The sequence below is a fragment of the Amblyomma americanum genome, chromosome 8 (genome assembly GCF_052857255.1).
Source record: "Amblyomma americanum isolate KBUSLIRL-KWMA chromosome 8, ASM5285725v1, whole genome shotgun sequence".
In the NCBI taxonomy this organism is placed as follows: domain Eukaryota; kingdom Metazoa; phylum Arthropoda; class Arachnida; order Ixodida; family Ixodidae; genus Amblyomma; species Amblyomma americanum.
This window is the reverse complement of record NC_135504.1, coordinates 26,230,970-26,243,459: the sequence shown is the minus strand read 5'-3', so window position 1 is coordinate 26,243,459 and position 12,490 is coordinate 26,230,970. Positions and strand designations below refer to the sequence as shown.

At 47.1% G+C, this 12,490-nt stretch overlaps 1 protein-coding gene across 1 annotated transcript in view; it reads right to left on the bottom strand.

Moving 5' to 3' along the window:
• Positions 1-677: 677 nt before the first annotated feature.
• LOC144102240 (tyrosine-protein kinase receptor torso-like) overlaps positions 678-12,490 on the bottom strand; it is a 33,799-nt gene continuing 21,986 nt past the window's right edge. The window contains 8 exon segments of the mRNA XM_077635549.1: positions 678-947; positions 3,250-3,387; positions 4,032-4,249; positions 4,834-4,898; positions 6,480-6,549; positions 8,305-8,501; positions 10,365-10,605; positions 11,392-11,503. Of these exon segments, the coding sequence (XP_077491675.1) occupies positions 815-947; positions 3,250-3,387; positions 4,032-4,249; positions 4,834-4,898; positions 6,480-6,549; positions 8,305-8,501; positions 10,365-10,605; positions 11,392-11,503 (1,174 nt within the window). The 3' untranslated portion in view covers positions 678-814.

Sequence of the window (12,490 nt, the reverse complement as noted above, 5' to 3'; positions counted from 1 at the left end):
AGCTTTGTTCAGCGAATTTCTTCTGAGTGGCGCTCAGAGAAAGAAAGCCAAATCAGACAACATTTCATCTCTTAAGTAAAAAGCTACGAACCACGAGGTACATCAAGCACAAAGCTTCGTCACACATTACAGAGAAACTTCGAAACAGCACGAGACCTGCGGCAGCGCGAGGCCATGACCGTTCAGCTGGAACGGCTAGTGCAGACCTTGGGGTTTACTTAGTCGCCCTCCAATGCGCCAAAAATGCAGGCTCGTATAGTTCACGCAACCACTCTTCCAAGCAATACCTGGATGCTGCGTCCTGCAAGTGCACACTCTAAACCCGAATAAGCCTATGTGAGGAGTAAAAAGAGTAACGTGCCGTCCTATGCACTCCCTATTAGCTGCCTGGTATGCTGCCCCTGTCCTGGAGTAGATTTCGATCACTAAATATACAGAATGCTTACTCTTGGCAACGGATATGTATTACCACTGCAAAACGTGTGCAGTAACTTGATGCAGTTAGCAAGGAGAGGTGCTTTTCAAACTTCAAGGCCACCGGTGCAGCGTTTAAAACAGAGGAGGCTGAAACTTCGGTTAAGATCTTCGTAGCTGCTATAACGTGGCAAGTTTTCAGGAGGCAATTTGTTTCTTTTGGCAACCACAAGTATTTCTGCCAACCTTAGGTATTCCGTGTTTTTTGTCATGGAAATGTACCCCATTGCTTGGGCAGCGTACCCTGCCCCTTAGAGGGAGTACGCTAGAGGAGAGTGTACGCTACAGGACAGAGAGGACAGATTATGCTACAGGACAGAGAGTAGTGAGTGCAGCCTGGCTATTCCGACTCCGAAAGAAAGCAGAAGTACTCCTGCGACTGCTCCAGGATCCCGTCCAGTTTCCGCACGATCTCCGTGAAGGTGGGACGGCAGATGGGACTGGCGTTCCAACACGAGGTCATGACGTCGTACCTGATAGTGACAGACGAAGAAAGAAAAAAATAAAGTGAATAAACGCAGATAACTGAGGCTAGGGGTAATTTCTCTGGATATGACCCGCCTGACCAAAAATAATTTTATGCGCGACTTGCATTTTGAAGCACCAGCGAAGAATGCGTTGCTTGAAAATTCCGTGGGCTGGCCATTGTGGCTGGACTTCTCCAGATGCGGTTCAGAAATAAAAATGACTAAGCTGACGAAAACATAGAGTAATTTAAACTTTCTGTTGTCTATTTTGATTGGTGATAGACGTTTCTTGGGCAGCGGGAAACTGCACTGTTAATAAATATTTGCACATAATGGCTAATGCTGAAGCAAAAATCGCCTTTCGAAAGAAAGCCAATGATCTCGAGCGGGGATATTACATTTGTTTGAGCCACGCGAAGTCGCGACTGTTTATAACGGGAAAAATCAGTGTTTTCTTCTCGCCTTTCTTCACCCGACGATTCTGTTTGGGCAACAGCGACCAGAGTGCAACGATTGTGAGTGTAAAGTGGGCACAAACGAAGCCCTTCTACAGGCGAAAGATAGTGCGTTGTGCTTCATGATTGTGCATCGCTGGTACATGTATAATGCATCCATCCTTTGTTCAAATGCGTATGGCAGTCCAGCAACTGCGAAATCACTTGCGTTACGCGCATACACAATGTTATTTCGCTTCGAGTCTTGGATTGGTTCATCCAATACGGGTTTTTTATTGCTGTAGAAGACATACTTGATAAAACACGGTCCTTCTGTGACATGCTCGGAAGTGTTCGTGGACGTAGGTAGCGAATATTATGCTCACATGTGACAAGTAAGCGGGAAACAAAAGGAATCATTACGTAATCGTTAGAATGAACTGGTGTGCAAAATAGGGGCTAGCTTTACCGTAGATATAGGCACCAGAAGGTTTTCCTCTTTATTAGATTGATAAAGATTGTGCAGTTATGTGAAAAGCATTCTGAAAGCGCGAATGTGTACGGCTGCCTTAATAACATGTTCTACAGTTAAAGCGACAAAATTGGTTTGCAAGACTTGCGACAGCGATAAATACTTGTTAAACCACTTTTTTTTCTGCGGTTGGCTCAAATGAGGCGCTCAGCTATGTTGTATCCAATGTAATGAATCATGAAGCAGCGCTGAAAGAAATGAATCAGTGCACTAAACGCGCAACTGTGTGTGTTCCCGTTGGCGAACTGCCGCACTCAATGAAAATGCTGCCCGAAGCGCCGTAGCCATGGCCGGGATTTTGCGCCACCATTTCAATGCGTCAACATTGGTAAAAACAGAGCGAGCCTTAAGACGAGGACGTAAAGAGGCCAAGAGAAAGGGGCACCCACTTTTCAGTTTTTCTAAGATACGGTACTTTGGATTCTCGTATTCCTGCTCTAATGGCTAAATCCCTGCCAATAACCTGAAGCTGAAGCGCAGGAATCTTAATTGGCCTATTAGTGCAGCCATGTGCTCTCTGGGGGACTACCGGAGTTTATTTGTCTTAAAAGGGCACGGCTGAAACATCCGACAGGAGCTCATGGACTCGCAGTGCAAGTATGCCTGCCTGTAGCCTCTGTTCCCTCTGATTTTTCTTTGGCACCTGGAGCAAGGCGGTTCGCCACAGGAATTCAGTTGTCTGTCCAGACAGAGTTCCGAGTCACACTGTTGACCTCCTTCTCTTAGCACACACTGCTAGGCGAGTTGGTTTGACATTCTTACGGAAATAAGCCAAAAGTAAAGGGTAGACAGAGAAGAACACACGAGAGACAATCGTTGGCACTTTTACGTGTCTCGTGCGTTGTTTGCGTGCATGTTTCCATATTAAAAAAAAACAGCTTATTTTGGTCTTCATCATATGCCCCGAGCTCGAGCCGCCGCGGTGATTGAGTGGTTATGGCGCTCGGCTGCTGGCCCGAAAGACGCGGGTTACATCCCGGCCGCGGCGGTCAATTTTTCAATGGAGGCGAAATTCTAGGAACCCGTGTGCTGTGCGATGTCAGTGCACGTTAAAGAACCCAAGGTGGTCGAAATCTCCGGAGCCCTTCACTACGGCGTCCCTCATAGCCTGAGTCGCTTTCAGACGTTAAACCCCCATAAAACCAAAAACCAAAACCATGTCCCGAGCTCGTTCACGAGCAGTGATAGACCAACTAGCCCATCGGTATGCTTTTGCTTTTCACTGAAGCAAGCTTGTCTTTGCCATCGTCGGAATCTATTCACAACAGGTATGGACATCAGATACTTATGTGTCCCGTGCACTGCACACACACTGCTGTGAGAAGGGTGGGAATTCTCTTACGCTTCTTGCGAGCAGTGCGCCGGCTTCTCCAGGCGGTGGCCCGCGGCGAGGAATTCGAGCAGCTCGTGGTTGCCTACGCCCGGGTAGGGCACGGCACCCAGGCTGGCCACCTCCCACATGAGCACGCCGAATGACCACCTGCGAGGCGCATTCACAAGCGAAGCTGCAGGTGCCTGTTCATATGCTTCAAGAACAAGGAAGCCTTCTTTGTAACTCCGATCATGCTGCAGTAGATGCGGTCAACAGATTGTCAGTGTTTCTTCTGATTGCTGAGTGCACGTTTGTAAAAATCAAGATTCGGAATTTTTTACGATATTTCACTTAAAAACCTAAGCACTGCAATGGGAAAGCACGCGAAAGTAGGTAAGTAGGTACGCACAGGGGTTGAGGATGTTAAAAAAATATTGCCCTGACATTTTACGAAGGAGAGGTTCGCTTCCAACAAAGAAAGTGCACAAGCAATCAATGAAACACTCAAGATTAGTGGTTTCCTGTGTGCACAGACTAGCTGCCACATTTGTTTGGTTTGGATTTGTTGTTTTTTTCACATGACAAGTAGTGTACAATAGGCTTCCTTCTCCTAGTACCAATGACTCAAAAGATTTTACGAATTCGAATTAACGAGATGTACCGAAGCCGTCGCGCAGAGACCCAGTGATTAAACAAAAACTGCTCGTGACAACATGAAATGCGGTTAATCTGGTTTGGCAGGTTAGACCAAAAGTAAAGGAGGGCGCGCAGAAAGGTTGGAGGCAAAGCTCTCCACCGGGAGTCCCACGCACACGTCGCTCATGGAGGTGTAGGTCATATGAGACAGCGATTCTGGCGCCATCCATCGGGCCGGCAGTAGTCCGCTGCACTGCTTCTTGCGGTAGAGTCCCTCCTCGTAGGTGTCCCTCGAGAGGCCCAGGTCGGCGATTTTGGCGTGCTGCTCGCTCACCAGCAGCACGTTGCGAGCGGCTACGTCGCGGTGCACTACTCTCTTCGAGGACAGGAACTCCTGCGGAGCGTAAGGGTAGCTGCTGAACAAGCGAGGCCTATTTACTACGAAAGGTGCGGTTTTTAAAGCTGGTCACAGTCTTAAGCACATACTGTTCACACTAATGGTTGCTGCCCAAGTCGGGGTAACACATCTTGATACATTGCGAATGTGTCAGCGTGTGCTAAATAAGCAGCATCTCCATCTCAGATCACGTGCTGCTGAACGGTACCATGACGGCAGCGGTTCCCAGTATACTGGCAAAAGCATCATTACTGTACATTGTGTGAATGCAGGGCTCCCAGAAGTACGAAAGTACTTTAAAAAGAGATTTCTATGCTTACATCGCGCAGTGATTATTGAATTTCGATTTTATGATCAAATATCCTGCTAAAAAACAAGCCGGGCTGCTCATACACCTCCTGGCAACCATGTTGGCACTGTGTTGGCGCCACACGGGGTTAACTCCTCTCTTACGCTCTTTAAGCCCCTTGAAGCTTGGGAACATTTCAGAACTGAATGTCCGGGCAACGTTGCGAGACGCAGGTGCAGCACGTGTACACGGCGGAAGGTCATGACGTCATGCATCAGGCTCAGCCTCTCACCATTCCTTGAGCCACTTGTCGAACGAGAGGAACCAGCTGCGGCAGCGAAGGCATGTCTCCAAAATCTGTAAAGAAACGGGTGCAAACCAATATAATAAAATAACCGGAACGAAAGATTAAAAATGCGAAAGAATGAACGCCAGTCCTTCAGTTTTCACATTCGCGACTCCAGCTTTCTTGGGAAAAAATTTTGCAAATTTGAAAATTGTGAGACACTCTTATGAAAATATTAAAACAATGGTCCATTGTTCTGATATGTAGCAAAATCTGTCCTTTAAAGTGTTTCCATCGATCGCATCGAACAGTTAAGACTGCCACATAAAACCAACTAAACTCGATTTGGATGATAGCAGAAACGTTAATCGAAAAAAAAATCCAACACTGGCGTGTGGTGATATTCGCATATATTGATTTTTATAGTGAAATCTTATATTATATGAAAAAATGCGTTCATAAATTGTTTCCCGTTCATAAATGCTTTTGTCCAGAATTGCTGGACATGCGAGTGTGCATGCGCGCGTGAATGTGTGAGGGGGGAAGGGAGAGACTGAAGCACTGCATGTTTGGGAAAAGCGATCGTCTTTATTTACGGTGACAATTTCCGCGTGTAATCAGTTTCTCCAAACCCCCGCTGAAGTTCTGCGCAGCTGCCGCTTAAAATTATAAAGAAAAATGTGCACCGGTTTCTTAAAGTGCTATGCTTCCCCCGCTGAGACCTGCCTCGCGACGACAAAAAAATATTACGTGTGCATCGTAAAAAAAAAAACTGTTGAGACACCTTAACAGTGAAATGCGACAGCGTTAGATTTCACATTTGTCGCAACTTGTGTTGAAACTTCTGTGCGTGTTTGCGTCAGTTTTCTTGCAACGTCCGCCTATTATCCACCATACTGCTAGGCGCAGTACCAGGTATCTATGCTATGCTGTGACGGTGCCAACATTAGCGTATGCCCCATTTTTTTTCTTATTTTTTGATTTTGAATTCTCTATGTTGCTGACCAGAAACTAGTTTGCTCACAACCCGGTCGGTGCAAGGTCACGTGACCTTTCTTCACCAATCATTAATTTAACTGCAACCTCCACGGTGGGCAGGTTGTGATGACGTCACAGGTTCACATGACCGCTCTCGACCAATCAGAGATTTTCGGCACACCAGATCGTCGGTGATGTTCTGCTTTAACGACAACTATAATATCGCATTAAAATGTGCCCCTGTTTTCTGAATTAGTATTCTTGGCAACGCTGATACCTACTTGTCGACTACAGAAAAATTATCATGTTCATCGCAAAAAAATTGACAGGCGATTACGATAGTCGCTAATCCTAAATTTGAGGTAAGCTATTTAAAAGCCACCTTCCACCTATGGCAGGTGGCGTGTTACGCTTCTATCCCCACTAGCTACTTCCGGGATCTTCCCATGGCAACCAACTTCCGGTTGTACATTCCTCTCGCCGTGGCAGGTGGCGCTTCGCTCTGCTAGTACCTGCCAACACGCCACCTGTCAGGTGGCATGTTACGCCGAGACTACGACGACGCCGAACGCAGGAACGAATGCTTAAGAGCTGCGCTCTAAAACTGCAGCTTCTTAGGCCACGACACAGTTGCACTCCTCGCTAGACTGCAGGGACAGTCCTCTGTCGCGTACCTTCCGGAAGGCCGGAGTCCACACTTGTAGTCGATGACATCCCCGGTCCGCGGTTATCCTCTTCCGATTCCTCCGGGTGGCGCCGCACCATGATGCCCTAGTGAGGCAACAGATGGGCGTCACGCACTGTACCAAGCACCCACACGCTATATAGAGTGTTCATACCAAACTGTGATGCATGGACACTACGAATCTTTGATAAGAAGATGAAACGCAACCAGAAAAAAATGGTATTATGAACGACAGGAGCACATGGAGTACTGCGCGGGCTCGTTTAACAGTCCGGTGGCGCAGTGTGCTGGCACTACACCCTGCATGCCTGACCCAATGGACTGAACCGAATCAGTTTCAATTTTGATGGCTAGGCGGACAGAGGTGTAACGAGACGAGGGGTGTGGCAAATTATGCACAATTGATTGTATTACAGCGAGTGCGCTTAATGGGATCCCATCCTGAGTGATGTTGCAGTTGCAGCTGTCAATGTTTTGCTCGGCTTGACGCCCAAGCGGATCGGCGCCAAGGCAAGGCAAAGCAAAAGCCAAGCTGAGCCAAGGAAGAGAGAATACGAGAGAAAGAAGAAAAGAAGCAGAGGGATACAACGGAGGGGGAAATGGACATGGCGACTCTCACCGAATGTTTTTACTACGCCGTAGCCTATACATGCCTATAGTTAAGCCAGTAATTTTTTCAGAGCTTAATGTGTTCAGAAAATCAAAGTCGCTGTGGTATATTATTTTCTGCGCGAGATTTCTCGCACAAGGGGGGGGGGGGGGGGTGTTGTATTTACGCTACGTCCAATGAATTGTTACAGCCATTCGAATAACTCGCGTTTTTAGATAGCGTTTTTAGACTTTGCAAGACGGGAAACTCTCTTATTTTCTTCCTGGCTGCGATTCGTTTCCTTGGTGCTCTTAATGTTGGTCCTTTCTGCAGTCCGTCTACTGATCTTCCATTCTAGATTGCTTGCGTTTTTCCATAATGAGGGACCGTTTGGGATAGAGCCTTCAGTATTGTTAACTAAATAAAAAATGATCAGTACTGCTCATTTCGTAATGCTGTTAAAGCTACTTCCCATGTCTGCGTTCCTGAATCATTCTCAGTGGTCCTAAATTGTTCTTAGCACAGTTATTACTCGAAACCACTGCTGTATACAGCCGCACAAGAGGCCTTTTGACTATTACACTGACTCACATCGCTCATCATTCCCCCCTTTGAAATGCTCCTTAGGTTTTTCTGGTGACTTCTTGTAGACTCTATTGCCGTCCTGTAGATACTTCCTTTTGTCTATTTATAGTCATAGACTGTCTACAGGCAACAGTCTACAAAACCTGTATAGTCATAACTTTATAGACTATCTGTAGACTACCTATAGGATTTGTTTCGTTTATAGACTAGTCTGTTGGAGTTGTTTATAGAAAGTTTATAGATTGTATTGATAAAAGTTTATGGGCAATCTATAGGCTGTCTAAAGAAATCTTTGTAAGTTCGGCGTGAGCTGCAACTTCTCTGGGGTCCCTCCCAACGGAAAGCCACGCTAATTGGCTTACAAGTCCTTATTTTGAAACACTAGCAGCAAACAGTTACACCACAAACTATGCGCATTGCTTGCTCTTCACGGCTTGTAATATCCCGCCCCTTCCGTCCAAGAATCTTAGTTCACACAGAATTTCCATAAATGACACTCCCCTCTTTCTGTCCTCTCCCCAACCTTTTACTCCCGCTGCCGCCGCTGAAGTGCTTCAGGATTCGAAGGCAGATACCGCGGCTAGAAACATCTTTTTCTTGATTGTTATTTTATTAATAAAGAACCCCTAATAACGATTACCTCCTTCTCGAACTGTTTCCTCTTCCTGCTGAGGTACGTCCTGAGGTCCCCCAGCGGGCAGTACTCGACCACAAGGGCCAGCACGGGTCCCACGGTGCAGTAAGCTCGCAGGCTGACCACGTTCGGGTGCTGGCCGACCAGCTTGAGCAGCTCGATCTCCCGAAGCAGGTTTCTCCTCTCCTCCGGCGTCGGATCCTCTGCGGTGGAGGCAGCGTTGTTACTAAGCCACATTCCATCTTCATTAGCTCGAGCCTTGAAGCTGATCCAGCTGGAATAATTTTACAGCGATAGCTGTTAGGCGCCCGTCCCTGGCTTTCGCGTCGTTGTCGTCCGCCGTCCTCTACGGACACCGAGGCGCCGTTACCGCTCTCTTGTGTTTAGTGCATAGGCGCTACCTTGTTGAATTCAAAGATGGCTATAGATACGAAGAAATTAAGCGCATGTAGGAATGGCTAGTGACAACTTGCACTAATTCGTGCACGTTTTACAGCGATAGCTGTTAGGCGCCAGTCCATGGCTTTCGCGTTGTAGTCGTCCGCCGTCATCGCATAAGCCTACGGGTGGCTCTGTTTGGAACACCCGCCTCCAGTGCAGCGGTGCATCACGTGACCACTACACCAGTGCGCCAGCAAAATATCTCCAACGTTAAGGCCCAAACAGCTATCGCTGAAACCCGCGCTACAAAGTCGTAACCATCCTGTGAGTTTTTTCTTTAGAAAAACCAAATGCACCAGAAGCGCACATAAAAAAAAACAATGCAGTCTCGCTGGTATACCACAGGTGCTTCAGGTTGGCAATGTCCAGGCTGCATGTTGATTTTCAGCACAACATCCTTTAATACCGCTAAGCCTGCACATTCCTTCCCCTCCATGTGTTTCTTCTTGTTCGCACTGTTCTAAGAAAAGCCTGGTAGTTGTTTAAGTTAACTGAATTGGCTTACACACGATTACAGCACGAGGGGGCGTAAGTTTAAAGCATTTAAAAGCCGAAGTAAAGCAAAGCAGTTTTACTGAGCATTGGGCCTTCGTGTCACTCTTGACGATTGTTGATTTACCACCGCTCACACAGGAACCACTCTTTGTTTCACTCTCAAAACTACTATATCTTGATACTCCAACTGTTCCAGTTAACAACTCTAGAGGGGTGTAGATCCTTGAGCGTACAAAGACGGCTAAGTGTTACCTGTCAACATTGCATAGCCCGCCCCTACTTCTCAGTGCTCTCTCCATAAAAAAATATAAGTCAAAATTATAAGAGTGCGATAAGTAAAGTAAAACGATGACGATGAGAATGATATTTTATTCCGCAACAGCACCTTTAGGCAAAGTGTGCAATGGCACAAGGTATTTTTGCCTAAACAAAGTGGTGTCAAGGACCCGTTTCCCAAGAATTTAACCCAAGACAAGTCGAGCACCAGTCCAGGGAAAAGAGCTTGTACCCATTGTATCACTGGTGGGTACCCGGTGGAGCTGGGGATAGAATCCCGCACCTCCCGCATGCGAGGTGGATGCTCAGACCGCTAGGCCAGCCCTGCGGTTAGTGAAAAAAAATTGGCAGTGGCTTACCCTGGGTAACCTTGTAATTCAGCGAAAAGCAAGGACGCTTGCTAAGCTACTGAGGCTCGTCCATGGAAGCTCCGCTACACGCTAGGTACAGCCGTTCTATATATACCCACATAACCACGGGGCTATGACGGGGTATCGCATGGTCTTACGACACCCCCTTCGAATGGCATCACGTGGCCTCAAATCATCCCATCGGATGTTCTTAAGGTCAAAGATCAACCTAAAGGTCACCCAATGTCAAAGGTCTAAGGTCAAATGTCAGAGGTCAAAGGTCAACTAAAGGCCTTGGGTCAAGGCCAGGGGTGAAGGGATAGACACCATAACTGTACCACATATGGTCATACACGATTAACGTGGTTGGGCTGAAGGTCGTTCAAGGTCATTCTCCGGCCTGCGCGACTACTGCTTTACCTAGCGTAGTGCAGCTTTTCGCTTCAGTAAAATGAAATGGAATGGAATTTTCAGCAGACGCTTTGGCGACGGACGTTTATATACCCTTCAGCATTTTGACGGCAACCGTCTCCCGGACCTTGCCGATCCAGGCTTGCGCCTTGTGGACCACGCTGAAGGCCCCGCTGCCGATCACCTCTTCCACCTTCAGCACCCCGAAGGGGACCTCGAACGGGTCCGAGGACTTGCGCAAGCCGCTGAAGGCGCGACTACGTAGTTGCAGGAACTCTCGCTGCGAGGCCAGGTCCGTCCCTGCCTTGGGGGAGTCGTTCCACTCCTCCGTTTCCTGCAAGGCCAAAGGCGTGACGTCACGCACGCGTGAGAAATCGTGAGAAAAGTGGCGTGAGGGGTGGCGCTGTGTACGTTATAGTTTCCTACTATTAACCAGAGGGAAAGCTGGCGCCCCGCTTATGGGAGTTTGCACGGAGCTTCCTCGAGACCACCTGTACCACCATGGGCGCTCTAAGCATCATGGGGCGGAGAGCTACCGACTGCAGAACTACAACTTTTGGCCAAAAAATAATGAAAAAGCAAACGTTGTTCGATAATCAAGAATGTCGAAACATTCAATATCCTGTCTATAAATTGCAACAAACGAGCAGAAAAGCATGTAAATGCAAAGTTTGCTCAAAATAAGCGATGGCTTGCTCTCGTATTGGCCAAGCATTGCAGACCACAAGAGCCAATGTTTCGTGCTTAATTAACAGGCGCACTTTTAAAAATAGATATGTTTTTGCAAAAAATGTTGTCGCTTCAGCTTTTCAAAAGGTTTTTCCACAGCATTTCGGAAAACAAAAACCTTTTATTGGCGTCGTGTGCTGTTGCGTTTTCGCTACTATGGCTTTTGCAAACTACTTTTACGCCGAAGTCGTCTGCGCGCGGAGCGCGCCGTGGATACGGAATGGGACATCTCAGTAACGCCACTCAGTGCTCCTGAAAAAAAAAAAAACTGTCCTGCACCGAGTAGCTCATCGCCCCAGATGCTTTGCGCGCCCATGGAGGTTCAGGTGCAGTGCCGCCAGCTTTCCCTCTAGTATAATAGTAAGAAACTCTATGGTGTACGTGGACGAACCCATTCGATCTCCTTGAAACGACGGCGCCTGAGCCGAAGGGCGCGCCACGACGCTGTCGCCACAGCTGCTGCAAGGCACAACACGCAGGCGGCGGTGCTCCAGGCGAGGACGCTGCTCCATCGAGAACTCTCTGCACATTGTACATGCAAGGAGAAGTAGCAGCCGTGCGGCGCAACATTCTTGAATTAGAACAATTCAGTCAGTATTTTTAGATCCAATCTCTGATGTCAAAGTATAAAGAGCATTGCCAGGGATTCGCAGTTTCTGCGCACATTAGGGCGAAAGCATTTAATGGCTCATCGTTGTCCGTCCGTCCGTTCGCGAAATCTGTCACACTGTGACGTCATCATTGGCATAAATGCAACAACCCATATACTGTTAGCAACTAATAAAAATGGGCGATTAGTAATTAGTCATTAATTAGTAAATAGTATAAAATATAAGAATAAAAATTTAAAATAAAAGCTAAACAAATGTGAAATAAAAACAAACAAAACTTTAAGAAAAAATTAAAACGTTCGAGATAAAACCAAGAAAAAGAAAAGGATGAATAAAAAATAAAAATGAAAATCAACAAAAATGCGATGCCTACAGGCGCCGCGGAAAAAAAAAACCCGCGTTTTAGAAAGTTTCATGCTTTCGCATTTCTGCACGTCAGCAGACTTAAGTGCCCTTAGAAATGTTTTTGTTAGCTGTCTCTCAGAATAGTTCCAGGAGCTGCTTTGTAGAATTCCAGTTCCTCACAGGTTTTATTGGTACGGGTGAAGCGTGCAGCCATATCTCATATGCTGAAAACGCAGAAAAGATTTTTTGCTTTCATTGTGTACGGTTAGTGCTTATGCCGCTGAAACTGAGTCTAAGCGGTACGATTGGATTTTCGCGCACTTAAGAAGCAGGTCACGCCGCATTGGGGACAAGTGGTCAGAGAAAGTATTGAGTCTGAACATCAGAACAGTCCCAAACCATCTACTTAATCTGCAGGGTCCTCAGCACACGTGGACAGTGCAAGAGTTTAAGCGCATAAAGTCCAGTAAAGCGGACTGCCGCTGTCACTAATCCACACTGCGCGTAGAGTATGGCGAGATCTCATGGCCCGCT